Source organism: Crocodylus siamensis, chromosome 15 (genome assembly GCF_052110815.1).
Source record: "Crocodylus siamensis isolate JL-2025a chromosome 15, ASM5211081v1, whole genome shotgun sequence".
Lineage (NCBI taxonomy): Eukaryota > Metazoa > Chordata > Crocodylia > Crocodylidae > Crocodylus > Crocodylus siamensis.
The window spans coordinates 25,519,757-25,538,848 of record NC_143409.1 but is presented as its reverse complement, the minus strand read 5'-3'; the positions used below and the strand labels follow the sequence as shown (position 1 = coordinate 25,538,848).

Below are 19,092 nucleotides of genomic sequence, written 5' to 3'. Positions count from 1 at the left end.
CAGGGAGAAACAGCTACAAAACAAAGGACACCTTTTTCCTTTTTCAAAATGACAGTAACTGTTATTGCAATCACTTTATATCCCAGCAAGAAGGCTGGATTTCAGCTTCTGATTTAGAGGCCAATTAAAAGAACAACAATTTATAGTATTATAGAACAATGTTAGATCATCTTGTATATTTTTCTTTACTTGCCACTGTATTTTAGAAAGTGTAGAACTAAGTGAAGAGATCGTAATTTTATTCATTCTAAAGAATTTTATAATCTGCTGTATGTGGTGCAAGGTAGCTCCAGTACACTTCTAGGTATTAATGTCCTGCTTATGTCCAGGAATAGCACTTTTTAAGTAAAGCATCTGCTTTGGAACTGGATATCGGTTTGAGAATTGGCTGTGTGGGCATGTCCAGAAGAGTGTGCACATGTGGTTTGTGGAGTCTCAAAGCTGTTTGAAGTACTGCAGACTGCACATGGTGAATGTGCAAGCATTTGCTGCTAATTTGAAGCCTGGCACCAAAATTTGACAGTGGGAGATCCAAGTGTCAAATAAGCAACAGAAAAAAAAAGCAGCATGGTGCATGGGGCAGCAGCATGTGCCACCAGAAACGGAGTCTGGCCGGCCAGAGCCATACTTTTTGAGCTCAAAGCAGCTGGATCAGTGCCATTGTTGCCCTGGGGGACCCCCAGAACCCCAGATAAGACTGCTGGGGTCAGCACAGGTGCCACTTGGAAATATTTGCCTTCCTACCCCACTTGGGACAGTTTGCCCTGCACCAAACCAACAAATTTGTGCCACTGCTATTTTTGCCATGGCAAAAGCACACCCCTGCATGTGAGAATGCTCCCTATATGCTTAAATAAAATGTTTAGCTGCTTCCACTAGCCATATGTATAGCCTAAGAAGTTTATATTAAATCTGGTCTTTTAAAGGTTTGGACAAAAAGAAAAGAAATCCACTTAGAACAGGTTTTCTCCCACATCCCAGTGGGATGACTTGTTTGTCCTGTGTAGTACTTTATTTTGGCAGCAGTTGGCATCACTGAAAGTGATTTGCTGGAAGATTTGGTAGAAGCAGAGTTGATGTCACTAGTTGCAAGTATTTAAGTTAACTGTGAACTGTCTAAAGAAGCACGGCAAATGCTAGAATATAGAATTGCCACAAAGTCAAATCTTCTGTTTTTACTATTTGTTTTGAGGGGAAAAAAAGGAAATCTACAATAATGCTTCTCTCATCTTCCTATGGAATGCAGTGATGTTCTGTGGAAATGGGAGCTGTTTTATTATTGCATTAACATTCAGTGCTGAAACTTCAGAATCACTTTACCTGAAACACTAAACATATATGGGGCACTTAGTGCGGGGAGAATACACTTCCCTGGAGTCAGATATTTTTATCAAATGTACCTGATTTTTGATGGCTTGGTTTATAACAGTAATGACAATATAGTGTGTGTATGTGAGTATGTTAAGTACTTATGACCTGCACTGCTACAATTATATCTCTGGGATCTAGAGATAATAAAATAGAGGAGTTAAAATTTGTTACCAGGACTTTTATAAAGAAAAATAGTTCCTTTCAGTAGCCTTTTCTGGTTGTAACCTATATTTTAGGAACATCTCCAGTTAAGTGTTTATGTAAGTGAATGTAATTTAGTTCTGTACTTGTGGAACCCATTCAGCTGCTAAGAAAGAGAATACTCCCCCTAGTGTCTGATTGGTGGAAGAAACATTAAAGTTTTCTTAGTTGACTGCAATTATTTATGGGAAAATAAATGACATCAGAGAATACTGAATTATACTGAACTGCAGAGTCTTATAGGCTGTTGGTAGGATTTTTACAGGATAGGCGAAACAGTAATATTTTTAGAGCATTGAAAGTAAATCTTTATTTTGAGTACTGAATAGACATGTTAGGATCTTGCCAGCTTCTTGTTTCATAGGAATATTGTGTGTGTGTGTGTACACAATAGTTTACACCTGTGGTTAAATTTATAGTTGAGTGTTGGCATTTATTGGCCACATCAGATAAAACTATGGTCATGATTCTACTAAGATCACTCTAGCCACTCCAGACTCCAGTTGCTACCTGCTTCATAATATCTTAGAATCATAGAATCAATGAGTTGGAAGGGACCTAGACAGATCATCTAGTCTGACCCCCTGCCATGGGCAGGAAGGAGCGCTGGGGGTAGCAGGGGTCTTAAGACCCCAGCCAGTTGCCTATCCAGTCTCCTCTTTGCAATCTCTAATTTATTCACTAAGGTAATGAGTTTTGGAAGTCCTCTTGCAGCAAAGCTAGTTAATCAGTATTAGATAATTTGTTTACAACTTAACAAAAGACACTGCTGGTCTCTTACTGTACGTAAGGTGTATAGTTTGGGGTACATTTAATCAATAGACTTATTTATATTTAAGTAATAACAATAAAGATGTCCATAAAAAGATGCTCCAGGTACCCTGACATTTATTTACTTAATCTCACAACACATGATAAAGCCAGCAACACTGAAAAAACAAATGTTCAACAAAAACAAAGTAACTCAGTTCAGCCAGCCAGTAAATCAACTGCAAAATACCCATTTGCCTCATCTCCAGGACTAGACCTTCTGCCTTTATCAAAAACCAGTAAAACTGACTTTCTAGAATTAGTTGAAACAGTACATAGCACAGATGTAGAATTAGGGTTTTTCAGATTTTAAATCAATTAAGGTACTGAATATTGTGTTAAGTAAAGTGAATACCAGAGTCCAGTTGTTGCTGAACAGCAGTAGTCTTTTGTGGCAGAGATATTCTGTTCCCTTGTCTGTAAGCTTGAATGATGGCCTCTCTGGGTTCTTCCTTGATTTCTGTGACTATGAAGCCTGCAGTTGCTGTCTAATGCACATAGATGGCATATACTAAAGTTCAGATTATCAGGCTCTTGGGTGGCCTTGCCATCACCAGTCTTTTAACAATGATCCATATATAAATTATTCAGGATATCTATACTGGATAAAGATAATGCAAATGCCTAAGTTTGTTTTCTTGTTTAAAGATCTGTACGGAAGATGTTTGATCCAACTGATGAACTGCTAGATGAAAATGTTTATGCCAAGACTGTATTGGGATTGCCACCTAGGATTGGATCACATCAAGGCAGTAAATCAGTCTAATAAATAAAAAGCTTTAATAGTCTGGGTACAAACTACTTCAGAACAAAAATATATTTCCTCCTTCATATAATGTAGCTTGGGTACATTTATTTCTTTAATTCTTCCGAGCCACAAGAAGATCTTGTATATAGTAGCATAACTTTTTTTTCCCCATATCATAAACCTTTTAAGAATGTTTATGCAAATATTGCCTGAATTGGATTTGCATCAATATTATGAGAATAATTTGTAAATATGTTTTAAAGTGCTTTCTTCAGCTGTCCAACACAGTTTCCTATTCTACCTTTTAATTTCTTTACTCTTGGGCTCTGTAATTTTTAGGTGCCTCAGATCAGTCCAGAATATATAATCTTTGGTTGTGAAAGTCTGTATTGCCAATATGTGCTCCATTGGCCATGGAAACAATAAATACACAACAGTTTGGTGAACTTTTTCTACATGGACTTTGGCTTCAATTTTTTGCTAAGAATTGAACCATGTAATAATTATGTTCTGTACAGAGGTCTGCTTTTAAATGGTGGAGACAATTCAGAGAGTTTCCCATGTCAGTAGAAAGCAGATGCATGTGGTGCGATAGAAAATTAATTTTCTTTGTTTTGCAGCTTTTCACATTATACGTATGTAAGATTGACTGTATTGAATATTATGCTTTTACTTGGTGTACTGACCTAATCCAGACACTTTTATTTTGCAAAATATGATTAAAATTAGCTTTTACTTGAAGATGCACAGAAAAATACCCAGTAATGTGTTTAGGAGTAAAACATTTTCCTCCCTCCCCACCTTATCAAGTGTTAATGAAGAATTCAGGTTTAAAAAACGAAACAAAACAGTGAGTATAAACAGACCTCACAGGCTCATTCAGCTCAGCAGGGCATTAGACCATAGCTATTCTTCATTTCACAGTAAAGATGATCAGTTCTGGGTGACCACTTTCAAAGGGCACAAGGCGTTTTTGAAGGTGCTGGGCAGGATGATAAATTGTTGTGTCTGTCATCCTGTGATTTGCGGAAATGCAGCAGGGGTCTCCTCTGGAGGAACTTGTAAAGGAAAAATAGACTGTGACACTTGGTCAGTTGGATGCCACTTGTTTATATGGAATCTTTTTAAAACCCTGCCAAGTAGTATAAGAATTCAGGAGTTTTCTAAGAACAGTTGGAAAATCAGTTAACACAAGCCACTTCAAAAGATAAAAAAAGTCATTCTGAAGGCCTTTTTTTTAAAAAAGTTCTGATTACCTTTCTAAAGTTTTTGTACTTAGCTTCAACTTGAAGCAGAAGAGCTAAAATAACATATGCTGGTGTTTCTGAACTAGTTAGCAGCAGGAACCCTGGAAAAACAAAGATGCAATGTCTTTTAGATTCAGTGCTTAATTTTGCAGCCCTGAGAAGTTTGATTGGATTGGAAGATTGGATTTGATGCACCCAAAATTTGGGGAACTTCTTAGGTTTACCCCTCTTTCATTGTTAGTCCTGTTTTTTTTTTTTAAAGCAGTATTGCTTTTCAGATGCTCAGCTGTTTTCTTCATTTATGATTTATTTTTGAGATCTGAAAAAGTGATATCTGGAGTAGCATTTCACTTCATCAGTTTATTTGGTTAAAAAAATTGAAGCAACCTTTTGTGCTAATAGCAGCACTTAGATCATTAAATACTAGTAACATTTTAAAATATTTAGTTTTTGCAATTTCATTGTTGCACTATATTCTGCTTGGACAATGCAAATAGGCTGTATGCTTTCACTTTTATTTGTTCATTTGCACTGATCTGATTCAAAGGCTAAGTGTCAAATGCAGTAGGAAAATGTTTAAAATAACTGTTTCGTTTACATATTAACAGCCCCCAAACCATTGTATTAGATCTGATAAAACATTGTTTTAAAAACCAAATATACATTTGGAGCAATACTTTCCCAGAAGTTTCCCTCTGGCAGGACACTGGACGTGCCTGCCACTTTAAAGGAGCCAGCCAGAGCAGGGAAGCCTCAGCAGGTGTACTGACCCAGCAGATTGAGAAAGTGGCAGCTGGGGTGATTCAGGAAGCCTCACATGACTGCCCAGAGGGCGGCTAGCTGGCCTGAGCCTGGGCTGAGTCAGGGCATAAGCTCAGGCTGAGTGCTGTAATATGGGGGCAACAATAGAGTAGCTGGAAGAGCAGCACACATGCGGGAGAAGAGGACAACTCTGGAATGTCATCGGTATAATTGGAGGACAGCGTAGGAACTGGCAGAGGTTCCTAGGGACCCAGGGGAGGAGTGCCCCAGCCTGGCAGAGAAGCTGAGACCAGTGGGCTACGAGCTAGGCTAGGTCAGGCCACCAAAGGTGACGAGTGGGCCCTGAGAATTAGAGCCAGGGCACAGGTAGTGGAGCACCTGGCTAGAGTATACCCAAGGGGTAGAGAAAATAAGATCATAGTGGGGTTCCAAGCCTGTAAGGAGTGAGCGACTTGAAGAGGCTGGGAGAGGAGAGCCCAGGGTGAAAGAGGGCAGTGGGCCATGTGTGCTGGTGTCAGAGACCTTCAACTAGCTTAGTGGGGGCAGGGCCCAGTAAAGGGTCGAAGGGAATAACCACCATGACAGGTGGCCAGTATTGCAGAGGGCCTGGCACCTTGGCTGGCTAGAGATAGGCAAAGATCCATGGATAAGTAGCCGTTGGTGAGAGGTAGGATGCCAGAGTCATCAGAGCCTGCATGGAGGTGACCTGTAGAGTCACCCGAGGAGTGGGGCTAAGGAACGAGGGTCCAAGAGACGATTTGGGCCAGGAAGACTGGGAGCTGGAGTCGGGACTTGAGAGCTTAAGAACACCAGTGCAAGGGGGAAGGGTACATCCCCAGAGGAGGCCTAAGAGAAAGTACAGTGAGGTCAGCGTGGCCTGATGATGGGTGCTGGGTAAGACTGAAAACTACACTGTCACGGCACGGTGTCCTACAGGAGGGCCGTGATCTCCAAGGCCCCCTTCCTGTGCCAAGTTGGCCCAAAGGGCACCCTCAATTCTCGTCTGCCACGTCTTTGATGGTAAAATATATAGTAAGGGACAGTCTTGGACATGGTCTTGTTATACTCTCTGACCCTGTGAGCTCCTGGACCCCTTGTGGGTCCCATTCTACAATGGGTGCTTCGGGGTTCCCTAGCCTTATAGGCTATGCGTAGCTCCAACCACCCCTTTACCACTCCCCAAGCCTCACAGATGGAACCAATGTTGTTCGGTCTGGGCCTTGTTACGGTTAGGCCTCCTTGTCCTCCCTGGGCTCTCCGCGGCCCTGTCTCGCACTGCACCCTCTCTGGCGCTGGGGTCGGTGCACCCCAAATGCTGTGCCCTCTCTGACGCAGGGGACCCCCACGCTGCCATGGGTCCCCTATGAGGCCTCCTCCATCCCCTAATAGCCTCACCCAAACCACTGGTCTTAAACAGTAAACAAAACACAAGCCCCTGGTCTATAACATGAATTCCAGCTGCCCGGCTGTAACCTCATTCAAGCCGCACCAGGGGTGCTCCATCTCTCACCCACATCAGAGGCTGTACCTGCTTTCAGGCCTTTCCCCTTTGTTTGCTCTGGGAGAGCTCCTTCCCCCTTGGCTGCTGGCCTCAGCCCTGGGGTTTAAATGTGAGCCAGGCCCTGCCCCTTCCAGTCAGCTGACTGCTGGCACGTGTGGGTCACTAGCTAACTCTGGTTGCCCTGGCAACCAGCAGCTGGGGCTCCTCACTCACTGGTAGGGCTCTTTCCCTAGCAGTTTCCCCTCTTTAAAAGGAGCAGGCAACCTACGTGCTCTGCAACATACACTCTACTGGGGTTGGACGGTGTGGTGGGGCTGTTTTTGGTGGGGCAGTGTCCAGGAAATGCCACACTGAGCCTCCCCAGTGAAAGGCGAGTATGGAGCACTGGAAAGCCTCAGCCCTCACTGCCTTGTTGGTTACCCCATGGAGGGGAAAGGCTAAGGGAGCACATCCTGAGAGAAAAGTGAGGGGCTAGAGTGAGAGCATTTGGGCCATGAGGGTCCAGAGGCCCCAAGGAGAAGTGAAGAGGCCTGAGCTAGACAGGGCCAGGCCTGGAGAGATGCCTGAGCAAACTGGGACCTGGTCTGAAGAGAGATCTAAGCACACCAGAGTCAGGTCTGGGGCAGTGGATTTAAGCCTGAGCTAACCAGAGCCAGGTCTGGAGAGAGGCCTGAGCAAACTAAGCCAGTCCAGCATGAAGGGAAGAGAGCCTGAGGTAAGCAGGGCCAGGCCACCGTGAAAGGGAGAGGGCCAGAGTAAGCAGAGCCAGGCCAGTGGGAAGTAGAGAACCTGTGATGAGGGGGCCTGGTATGGGCTAGAACCAACTAAGACAATGGAGTATCCTGGATGTGACAGGGCTAGACTCAGCTAAGATGGTATAATATACTGAATGTGATAAACATGATGTGACGAGAGTAATTGGAAGGTAACAGCAAAGCATGGCCCAGTTGTGGGGTGTGAGCTGGATGAACTGAATGTGACATCTATGAGGCACAGGACATGGTGGAGGGAAGACAGGAGCCGTATGTAGTGGCCCACAAGGCCAGGGCCACGAGGGTAATTTGCACTGCTTACATGAGGATAGGCTCCTGCAGTCTAAATATTCATGGAGACAGCAAGGCATGGCAGGTGAGTGTGGGGCAGATCGTCCCAAAATAGGATGGTGGCAAAAAAAAAATGTTTGTGGGTACCCTGGTGCTACCCTGCCACAGCCCCATTCAAAACAAGCATGAAAACATTCTGTAAATGTACATTGCAACTCTCCCAGAAAGATAACTTCCTTGGTTTGGGGGAATTTGGGGTTTGTTTTTTTTAAATGTAAAGGAGATTTGTTTAAGATGGTACTAGGAATGCAGACACAGCAGAGGGAGCTAATGATCCAGCTGAAGCTCAAGTCCTGTTTGCCTTCAGAACCATCACTAAAGTATGTGCATCTTGATTGGATTCAAGAGATTACATTAAATCACAGATCAAGCAGAAAAGAAGGAAGGTTAATTTGGGAAAGAATGAAATCAAAGCTGCAAACATTTTAGGACAGGAAAAAGGCTGAGAGAAGGCAACACACTTTTGTGACTTCCATTTTAACTTTTAAAGTTTCTGTGGCAGGCAAAATATCCTATGTATGTAGGTAGTAAAATAGGAAATAACCAAACATTTCTCCCAGTGCAGCACTAGAAGAATTCCATCAAGAACAAAGAAGAGATATTATGAGGCACACCAACATGAAAATCACATTTTGATCTGAAAAATTGGTATCTGCAATTATTGCAAACTAGATCTAAGTTTTGGTAAAACAGAAGGATTAAAAAAAAAATTTTTCCCTTTTTTTTTTTCCATTTGTAGTCTTTGGCAGAGATTTCCCAAAGCAAGGCCTTCTGATGGGAGCTGTGTAGCTTCCTTCCCTTTCCTTTAAAACCTCTCAGGTATCGATAGTTTTAGTGAGGCATAGTTGCACATTTCCTCTCACTGTGTTGAAGCATAGGGCCATCACACACTTATTCACTGCTCTGGGGCCATCTCTTCCAGAGGCTCTACAAGCGAGCTTATCAAAAAACAACTGCAGCAAAGTTGCAACTGTAGAGTTAGTAACATGTTTGTCACAGCTGTTCTCAAACCTGCAGGGGGGCCTTCTCTGAACTTCACCAGAGAAACAACATATCCCATAGAAGAGTACTCTTTTATTTATTTTTTTTACTTACTGAAAATGACAAGACATGTTGTTTATGAGAAAATGAAATTTCTGAAAATGTCTGCTTTAAAGAAGTCAAATAATCAGTGACTACTGAAACAGATTAAGATCAGCTTTTAAGAAAATGCCTAGAAGTTAATATTCTAAGTCAGAAGAAGTTTCAACAATCATTCACTGCAAAACTTCTGGAGGGCCAGGACCACATCAATTCTGCCTATTTCTTGGTTGAACCCAGTCCTATTTTTTTGCTTTTGTTTTTGCCCCCTCAATCTATCCAACTTCTCCAGAAACAATTCCTGGTATCTTTGGAATCCAGACTGTGCTCTTTATAGTCAAAGTCTTTGTAGTCAAAGTCTTTTTTCAGGGTGTTTATTTCAGTAGTGCTAAATTAATCCAGCATTACAGCTGCAAAGGTAAGAAATTGCTTTAAAAAACAATTTATTATTGATTATGTTTTCATTAAGGCTTGTGACAAAACTCTGATTTAGGCTATTGGGAGCAAGCATGTGAGTCCCTTCTGGGTTCCAGCAAACAAGTTTTGAACAAAAGTGGTATTAGGATTGAGCTGACTTCAGCAATTTCTTAGTCTTTTTGTAGATATTTGAAAATCTTCATTCTTTACCAGCAATTTAATGACTTGTTCTGTGTTCCTCTCTGCAGATCCTAGAAGAAAGTACCATGTACGGCTGTTGGCGTATAACAGCCTGGAAGAAGGTTACCAGGCAGACCAAACAGTCAGTACTCCAGGATGTGTCTGTAAGTGTTAATGTCACTTCCCCAATTTTACAAGAACTGAGCAGTTCAAAACCAGTTTAATTCTACTTGCTTGGGGTTTTTAATCTAACAAAATATAAATTTATTATTAAAAATCTGGAGACCAAAAAGACCACATCTGTGACAGCTGTAATCTCCCACCCCCCACACCAAATCTGAGACAGGTTTCTGTAGAACATGAACTGCAACCAGGAAGAATGAGTGAGAGAACCAGCAAACAGCACTTTCTCCCTTTTGTCTCTACAGCGCTGTACAGTCCACATACCCCATTGTATAATTTCCAGTTTTTCTTTTTGATGAGTTCCCCAGCTTTAATTAAACAGAGAGGTCTGAGGAATAATCACCTGTTTTTGGTTGTTTTATTTCTTTCCCTAGAGATCTTTAATAGCCTGAACCACATTCCTAGCTCTGAACAGCATCTAACCTTGCAAAAGGCCAGATCTGGATCCAGTCTTACCAATTTAGACCTATCTCTTAATCGTGCCAACATTTATACTTCATTCATTAAATAAATCATGTTTCTTTGTGATTAAATAGCTGTCCGTGATCGTATGGTACCACCACCACCACCGCCCCACCACCTGTATGCCAAAGCTAACACTTCATCTTCTATCTTCCTCCACTGGGGAAAACCTGCGTTCACATCTGCGCAAGTCGTTAATTACACCATCCGTTGTAACCCCGTGGGGCTGCAGAATGCATCTCTGGTCCTGTACCTTCAAACGTATGTACAATTTGCCTAATTATTCTTAGTTCCTCATTCCCAAATGCCTCCTCCTTGCTTTCTTTTCTTTCCCATCTTCCTGCATCTTTTAATTACCACTTACTGGAACCTTATCTCCACCTGTTGGGGCAGTGCTGCTGCCTGTTCTGACTTGTAGGTTATCAGGAGGTGCTGTTAGACTGCTTTAGGCTCTTCATCTTTGACGCTCAGGATTACCTCACTACATTCTGCCATCACAAAGGGCAGGGCATCCAGGTCTAGCCCTGCTCTATGACAGGGCTGTCCAACTGGCAGTCTGGGTGCCACATGCAGCCCGTGAGAGGTTAATTTGGAGCCCATTGGTTCGCTCAGGGCTGGTACTCCCATTGCTCTGGCTGCTTCAGCAGCAGCCAGGGTCTGCAGGCTTCCCGACCTTCCTCTGGCTTCCATTTCCGTCCCCTACCTTAGTGTGCAGGGTGGCACCACATGCCCTGTGGTACTGGGGTAGTATGTGGCCTTAGATGCATGTGCAGCGTGGTGTAGTGAGGGTGTGATGAGTGGGGGCCTAGGGGAAGGGGGGGCACCTGTGTGGTGTGTGGCTCAGACATCCTATTGTTTACGCTGGTGTGGCCTGCATGACATGCAGCCCTCACTGCTCAGCTCACAAGGCATGTAGCTTCCCAGCCATGTAGAAGTTGGACAGCCCTGTTCTGTGGTATAGCCAGATCAGTGGGATGAGTTTGTGTTTTTGAATCATGTAAAGTTTAAGCTGTTCTCCATCTGAAGAAGAGAGAGACTTGGAAGTGTATAAAGGAGTGAAAGGGATGTTTCATTCGTAGATGAACTGGGCAAGGATAATACATGGTCGTTTTATCTGATCACAGGATTGGAAGCCAGGGTTCCTTAGGTTTAAGGACTGATTCTGCTATTCTGTAGATTTTAGGGTATTTCTAAGTGCACAGAGGTATTGTAGCATTATGTTAAACAACCTGTACAGCAGAGTAGGAATTAGAGCCGATTGTGTAGCAGGAGTTGCTTTCTGTGAGGACAGTCCACACATCACTGAGAAGTGCCTAGGGAGGGGATTCTCTCTAGAGGTTACCTCTCCAACTCAATGGGGTAGGGACACTGTGTAGTAGCTGGCCTTCAGACATGTTCCTGTCCTGGCCGGGGTGAACTGATAGGCATCAGTCACTGGCACACTTAGTGATCCCAGAGGTTCATCTGGGTGAGCTAATCAACCATGTTTTCACTTAAATGGGTTTTTTATTCATCTTTATAGATCAGAAACTCACATGCTGGTCCAAGGTCTAGAGCCAAAAACAATGTATGAGTTTGCAGTTCGATTGCATGTGGATCAGCTATCTAGTCCCTGGAGTCCTGTAGTTTACCATACCACACTTCCAGAAGGTAAGAACATTAGGAAAGAGTCAGTTCTGATGCTGTTTTAAAAACAGTTTTCATGTTTGTTGCACTCTATTATTATTATTATTACTACTACTGTTACTACTGCTATTATTTTCTAAAGTGTAGTGTGGAATTTTGTTTTTAATACTTTCCGAAGTTATTTTGATATTTGTTTCTCATTAGTGAGGAGGTACAGAAAAGCAATGAGAAGGATAAGCCACATACCTTTAGAATGGTGAAATTGCATATACATTTTGACAGAGAAGCTGTAGCTAATGGTGCACAAAATAAAACTTGCTTCCTCTGCAAATGACATTTAAATTATAACACCATTAATAAGAACTCAAAAATAGCATGCTAAAGGGACACTGTCATTTTTAAGTCATACATAAAAAAATCTTTTGTCTGTGTACCCAAAACTTAAATTTATAAAAACTGCAGAGATGTTAAAAATCCAGTTTCCCTTTTATTGCTTTAGCAGCTTATTTCTCGATTCACATTTCTGGCAGCTTGGGCTATGAACATCTATAATGAATTCAGTTTCATGTCCTAAGTGTCTGGGATGCTCAAATTAATGGGAATTACTGATTTGTTTATAAATAACAGTTTACATTGGACTGGAAACAAAAATAATGGTTTTAGTAATTTGGTTTCAGTGATCCAAATATGATTCCATAAAATGGTAGACTCCAACTGGAGTTGAAAAGAAAGTATCTTTTGAGGACACCAGTGTGTGTTTTCCCAGCTGTTTACTTGGGAGTTAACTGTAGCCATTAAGAGTGACATTAGGATTTGCAATTTTTTTTGTAAAATAGCTTCAGTGTATGTGAATTAATAACCATAATAATAGTATTTCTGTTCTTGCAGCTCCATCTGGTCCTCCAGTTGGAGTGAAGGTGACTTTGATAGAAGATGATACTGCTTTGGTTTCCTGGAAGCCCCCTGATGGTCCTGAAACTGTTGTTACTCGCTATACTATCCTCTATGCATCCAGAAAGGCTTGGATTGCTGGAGAATGGCAAGTGCTACACAAAGAAGGTAAACTGTAACTATTAGTTCTAGGGTTGTAAAAGCAATGATATTCCCTTCAACAGAAATAGAAATAACAAAACATCCAATACGAGGAGGGACATACTGAATTCACAGTGGAAGTGGGCTGGGAGGCAGCTCCTTTTTAATTTTGCAGGTTTTCCTGTGCACCTCCCCACTGCTGATTGGCAGAGGGACCCTATCACTCACTCCTGATAACTCCCTGGGTTTAAAATGGTGCTGTTTTTGCCTCCCAGCCAGTCAGCAACAATCAACAAGGCCACCAGGGCCTCTCAGCCAATCAGCAACGGGGAAAGAGGAGTAGGGGAACCTGCAAGATTGAAGGAGTTGCTGTACAGCCCGCTTCTACTGTGAATTCAATAGGTCCCTATGTATGAGCAACAAAAACAAAGTGCTATGGACATTCATGGACATACCTTGATAGTTCTGGTGTGATATTTGGATGAAAATCATTTGCTGCTTTGTGGTGGGTAAACATTTAACACTGGTAAAGAGGAGAGAAGAGCGCTCTGTACTGCTTCACAGCTCAGCTGGTTCAAATAAACTCAAATGCTCCATAAATCCAGTGGCACCTGATTTAATTTTAGTTCCACTGTAGCAATGGTAGTGGAGTTTGTTTTTCAGGGCAGTCCAGCAGGCCTCTTGAATACTGTATGGCTCATAAAAGTGCTTTTATGAGTATGGTATTGCGGGTCCTTTGTTTGTCTTTCATTGACTATAGATCTAATTTGTCCAATTTAATAGATCTAATTGTCTAATTTGTTTTATTTATAAACACCGTAAGCTGTTTTTCCCCTCTGTGAGCTTAGTGTGCCATCCAAACATCAAGTTTTCTGGTTTTTCACATTGCCTCTTGCTACCATTGGAACCTCAAATAACTGGTATATAGCTAGTCCTTGTGTCTACATGGTCTGCAGTCATAATTTTGGACACACCTGAAGAAGGTGCTGAAGCTATAAAGCTATTTTTTAACGTAAAAGTGCATGTAGAAGAGCTGCATCCATAATGTTTCTACTTTCTTCCCCAAAAAGCTGTTAGGATGGCATTAAGAACACATGCTAGTAATTTAGGGTGTATAACCTTATGTGACTGTTGCTGTTATCCTACAAACAAGTGTCATAAACCCAGGAAATGAAGAATTACAGAGTGGGGTAAGGCAGGGGATAACTGTTGCAAAGAAATGTCTAGGTTTAATCAGATTCTATGCTGTTCTTTTTCATAAGCAAAAGCATGGGCAACTGGTGCCTCCTGAGCCTGATGGGGTACCCACAGAAGCCAGTGTTGGGGACAGGGCTGGAAAGCACCCACATAAGCCACCGCTGGTGTGGGTGGCGCTGTCAGGGGGACATGTGCCCCTCCCGTCCCCCACATACACACCCCCTCCTTACCAGTCACCTATGACCAAAAGTTTTCTTGTTCCCCCTCAAGAAACTCGGAAAAAATAGTCCTCTTGTAAAATGGTTGTTACAACTCATTATCCTCCCTGATTGTGAAGCCAAGTTTACCTCAAGGATGATGAATGCTTCTTCAGGAGACAGACACAGCTCTGTTGAGAATATGGGGGATGAGAAAAATGGCTCATCTTCATGGAAACCTCAGTAGTGGAATATTATTTGTCTGTTCCTAGTTAAAGTATAAATAAAGTAGACTTGTGATACAAACTTGAGGAGAATACAGAGGGAAGGTTGGGAAGTTCTTTGGCAGGAAATTTTTAATAGTAAGATTTTTTTCAATATGTTAATTTTGTTGAGAAGAGCTAATCATAGGTAATGCCTGTCACTAATTTACTTCCATGTTAGCCTTAGGTGGAAGGTTCCCAGATGTTAAAAAGATTACCATATTTTTCGGACCATAAGACGCACTTTTTTCCCCCCAAAAGTGGGGGGGAAACGAGGGTGCGTCTTATGGTCCGAAGGTGTGTGTCCCGGGGAGACGGGGCGGAGCTTGCCCGCGGAGGCGGCGGAGCCTGAGCGGGACACCCGCCGCTTGTTTATGCTGTGTCCCGGGGAGACGGGGCGGAGCTTGCCCGCAGAGGCGGCGGAGCCCGAGCGGGACATCCGCCGCTTGTTTACACCGGAAGCCGGCGCCCGTGCCGGTGGCCGGGAGCCGGCAATAAAAATGGCCGGCCACCGGCACACAGTCTCTCCTGCCATAAAAACTGGGTGCGTCTTATGGTCCGAAAAATACGGTAAGTTCTTCCTCAGGCTTCACAGAATATATTAAGTGATGCTGAGGATATTTAGCCATTCTGCCACATTGAAGAAAACCTTTATTTTTACTGATCTGGGGCCAACAGGAGCAGAGTTTGAAAGACCACTATAATTTGTTGCTGATTTGCAGTGTGAAGTATCTTCCTCTTCCCCCTTCCCATTTCCAAGCTCTCTTTTAAGTGGATCAAAAGTTGCAGACTTAACATGCTTGTGCAGTAAACAGCATAGTTATTTTACTGATGCTATTGATTTGAAAGAAGCTGGTGGGAAAGTACTTGTATGCTATTAATTGCTAATAAGAATATGAATGCTGTGCTCTCTTTTCCAAACAAGATTCAAAGGAACTAAATCTCTTCTTATATCTAGATTTCAGTAAGTTTCTATATTATTTGCCTAACTGATATTTATTTTTAATAAACTCTTTTAATAGGAGCAATAACTATGGCTTTGCTGGAGAATCTTGTGGCTGGTAATGTCTACCTCGTTAAAATAGCAGCATCCAATGAGGTGGGAGAAGGACCTTTTTCAAATGCAGTGGAACTTGCTGTCCTGCCAAAGGAGACATCAGAGTCCAATCAGAGACCTAAACGCTTAGATTCAGCAGATGCCACAGGTCAGTACTAGTGTTTATGTTAATACTAGCCAATTGTCTTTCAGAAATGATGGGGGTGGGGCAGTAGGAACAGAGCGCTTCTACCCACCACCCTGTGCCACTGCCATCTCCCAGAACAAGGGGGGGAACCTTGCCTTACTGTCTCCTCTGTCCCCTCAGCCAGTACTCTGTGCCACTGGTGGAGGGTGAGGGGGGTGGGACATGAGGTCAGTGCTGCTGGCTTCACCCTCCCCCCCCCCCCCCCCCCTCACTCCTTGCTCTGTCCCTCCCGTCATGGTGGTGTGCTGCTACCTCTTGTCCGGAACGCTGTTGGGGCACTCTGATTGGTTGGTTCAGACAACCAGTCAGAGGGCAAATAAAGCACTATGGACAGACAGACTAAGGCTTTAATATTAGAATATTATCAGCTAGCAAAGAAAAGATCTGTGACTGGTGTCATCCAATGACCGTTTCCTGGACCAGCTCAGGCTTTTGGTGTGAGGCAGCCTTTCCTCTCAGAGAACCTTTGGAATTTTGTGCCCCAGTCCATACCGTTTCTGGTTGCAGTTTTTCTCAGTTCAAAGACAATGTACAGTTGAAATTATCCTTGTCCTGAATGCCGTTTGTTTAGCCTTGCATAATTATCGCATATTTACCTGTACTTTGTTAGTCAGGGATGACTTTCATTTAACATGAGACATTAATGTCATGGAGCCCATTAGAATAAGAGAATATTTCAGGAGCAAGATGGCTTCCTAAGCAGCTGCGTGGAAATGGAATCTGGTTACCAGTTCTTCGGACCTATGAGTCATTGCCTACCTTCACTTGTCTTTGCCTAGGATGGTATTCTTCTTATGGTTCTCCCACTGGAAACCGGCCTAGATGCATTACAGATGAAGACTGTTTCAGTAACTTCTCAATACATGAACAGAACTACAAAGTTGCCTTCCTCTGTCACTGAGTAGACATTTACCTGGATGAGTTAATCTAAATTTAGTAGATTATTCTAAAACTATTAAAATGAAAAAGCTGGTAATTTTTCAGAGATCTCTGTTTTTGCTAACTTTTTTGATATTTTGCCTTTAGTGAGCCAGAAAATAGAGGAGCTCAATCAGTTCTCTCCTGCCCCTGAAAGTCGGTGACAGGTTTCCCAGAGAAAACACTGAATAAAAATAGTTAGGCCTTAGGACTTAGTGTAATATGTGTATGATAACCAAATTAAAGGGCACTTAAGGGAGCTCACCCCTGCCCCAGCCCTGGCACAATCTGTGGGCAAGGCAAGAGCCCCCAAGGGCACACTTGCCTGCCTGTACACTAATGCCCGGAGCCTGGGCAACAAGCAGGACGAGCTCGTCCTCCTGCTCAGTGCAAAGAAATATGATGTCATTGGGATAACGGAGACCTGGTGGGACTCCACCCATGACTGGACCACGGGTATAGAGGGCTATACCCTGTACAGGAGGGATCATGTTGACAAAAGGGGCGGGGGTGTAGCTCTCTATGTGAAGGAAAGCTACATGTCCCTGCAAGATGATGTTGGCGACCGGCATGGACAGCTAGAGACCCTCTGGGTAAAAATTCGTGGGGAATTCAGCACAGGGGACACAACGGTGGGAGTCTACTACAGACCTCCCACTCAAAGTCCCGAGCTTGACCAGGAGTTTGCCCGGGAACTGACTGAGGCCGCTTGCTCCAGGACCTTGGTTGTCATGGGTGACTTCAATTACCCGGACATCTCGTGGGAAGATCACTCAGCTAAATCTGAGCGGGTGCAAAGCTTTCTCTCATGCGTGGATGACCTCTGCCTGACCCAAGAGGTCTATGGGCCAACGAGAGGCAAAGCGCTGCTTGACCTGGTACTGGCTACGGGGGATGACCTAATCGGCGACCTAGTGATCGATGGGAAGTTGGGTGACAGCGATCACGAGCTGATCACCTTCACCATCCGCTGTAAAGCTGGCAAGTCAGTCAGCAACACAGAAGTCCTTGACTTCAGAAAAGCCGACTTTGACAAGCTCAAGAGGGTAGTCGGTCAGGCCCTCAGGGACCATGACCCCAGGGAGATGGGAGTTCAAGAAGAGTGGTTGCTTCTCAAGGAAGCGATCCTCAGTGCACAAGCTAAATCTATTCCAACATGGAGGAAAGGCAGCAAGAAGGCACAGCAGCCCCCCTGGCTCTCCAGAGACCTAGCGGACCTACTGTGGCTAAAAAGGAAAGGCTACAAAGGATGGAGGACGGGATTCACCTCCAAGGAGGATTACTCCGCGCTGGTCCGGTCCTGCAGGGAGCAAACCAGGAAAGCCAAGGCTGCAACTGAACTCCAACTAGCTTCAGGCATCAAGGACAACAAAAAGTCCTTTTTCAGATATGTGGGGAGCCAGAGGAAAAGCAAGGGCAATGTTGGACCCCTGCGAAACCAGATGGGACAACTGACGCCCAGGAAAAAGCCAACCTATTAAATAGGTACTTTGCGTCAGTCTTTCATCAGTCACACAGGATGCCCATGCCTGCTATGGGACAGGGAAATCTGGGTGAGGGAGATCCCCTACCCTCCATCAATGCTGACCTCGTGAAGGAAAACCTTGAGAAGCTGGATACCTTCAAGTCAGCTGGCCCTGACAACCTGCACCCCAGGGTACTCAAGGAGCTGGCGAGCGTCATAGCCCAGCCCCTGGCACGGGTCTTTGAAAACTCCTGGCGCTCTGGTGTAGTGCCCGAAGACTGGAAGAAGGCCAATGTGGTGCCGATCTTCAAGAAAGGGAGGAGAGCGGATCCAGCTAACTACAGGCCCATTAGCCTGACTTCTATCCTGGGGAAGATCTTAGAAAAGTTTATTAAGGAGGCCATCCTTGAGGGACTGGCCCAGGCTAACATTCTAAGGGACAGCCAGCACGGGTTTGTTGCGGGTAGGTCTTGTTTGACCAATCTCATTTCCTTCTATGACCAGGTGACCTATCACCTGGACAAGGGAGAAGAGATTGATGTCATATATCTTGACTTCAAAAAAGCTTTTGATCTGGTATCCCACGATCACCTCTTGGCCAAACTGGCCAGTTGTGGCCTTGGCTCCACCATGATCCGCTGGCTGGGAAATTGGCTTCGTGGTCGTACCCAGAGGGTTGTGTTTGATGGCAGTCACTCATCATGGTGCCCTGTGACCAGTGGGGTCCCTCAAGGCTCTGTCCTGGGACCCATACTGTTCAACATCTTCATTAACGATGTGGACATTGGAGTCAGGAGTGGACTGGCCAAGTTCGCCGATGACACCAAACTTTGGGGCAAAGCATCCACGCCAGAAGATAGGCGGGTGATCCAGGCTGACCTGGACAAGCTCAGCAAATGGGCAGACGAGAACCTGATGGTGTTTAACACCGAAAAATGCAAGGTTCTCCACCTTGGGAGGAAAAACCTGCAGCACCCTTATAGGCTCGGCAGTGCTACGTTGGATAGCACTACAGAAGAAAAAGACTTGGGGGTCATCATTGACCACAAGATGAACATGAGCCTGCAATGCAATGCTGCGGCTAG

At 43.9% G+C, this 19,092-nt stretch overlaps 1 protein-coding gene across 2 annotated transcripts in view; it reads left to right on the top strand.

Moving 5' to 3' along the window:
- Nucleotides 1–19,092, top strand: part of PRTG (protogenin) — a 130,121-nt gene that overhangs the window by 98,414 nt on the left and 12,615 nt on the right. For both annotated transcript variants that reach the window (XM_090029369.1, XM_090029368.1), the window contains exons 12-16: nt 9,489–9,584; nt 10,140–10,326; nt 11,588–11,715; nt 12,580–12,750; nt 15,403–15,585. In XM_090029369.1, coding sequence (XP_089885495.1) covers nt 9,489–9,584; nt 10,140–10,326; nt 11,588–11,715; nt 12,580–12,750; nt 15,403–15,585 — 765 coding nt within the window. The remainder of the gene's footprint in view (nt 1–9,488; nt 9,585–10,139; nt 10,327–11,587; nt 11,716–12,579; nt 12,751–15,402; nt 15,586–19,092) is intronic.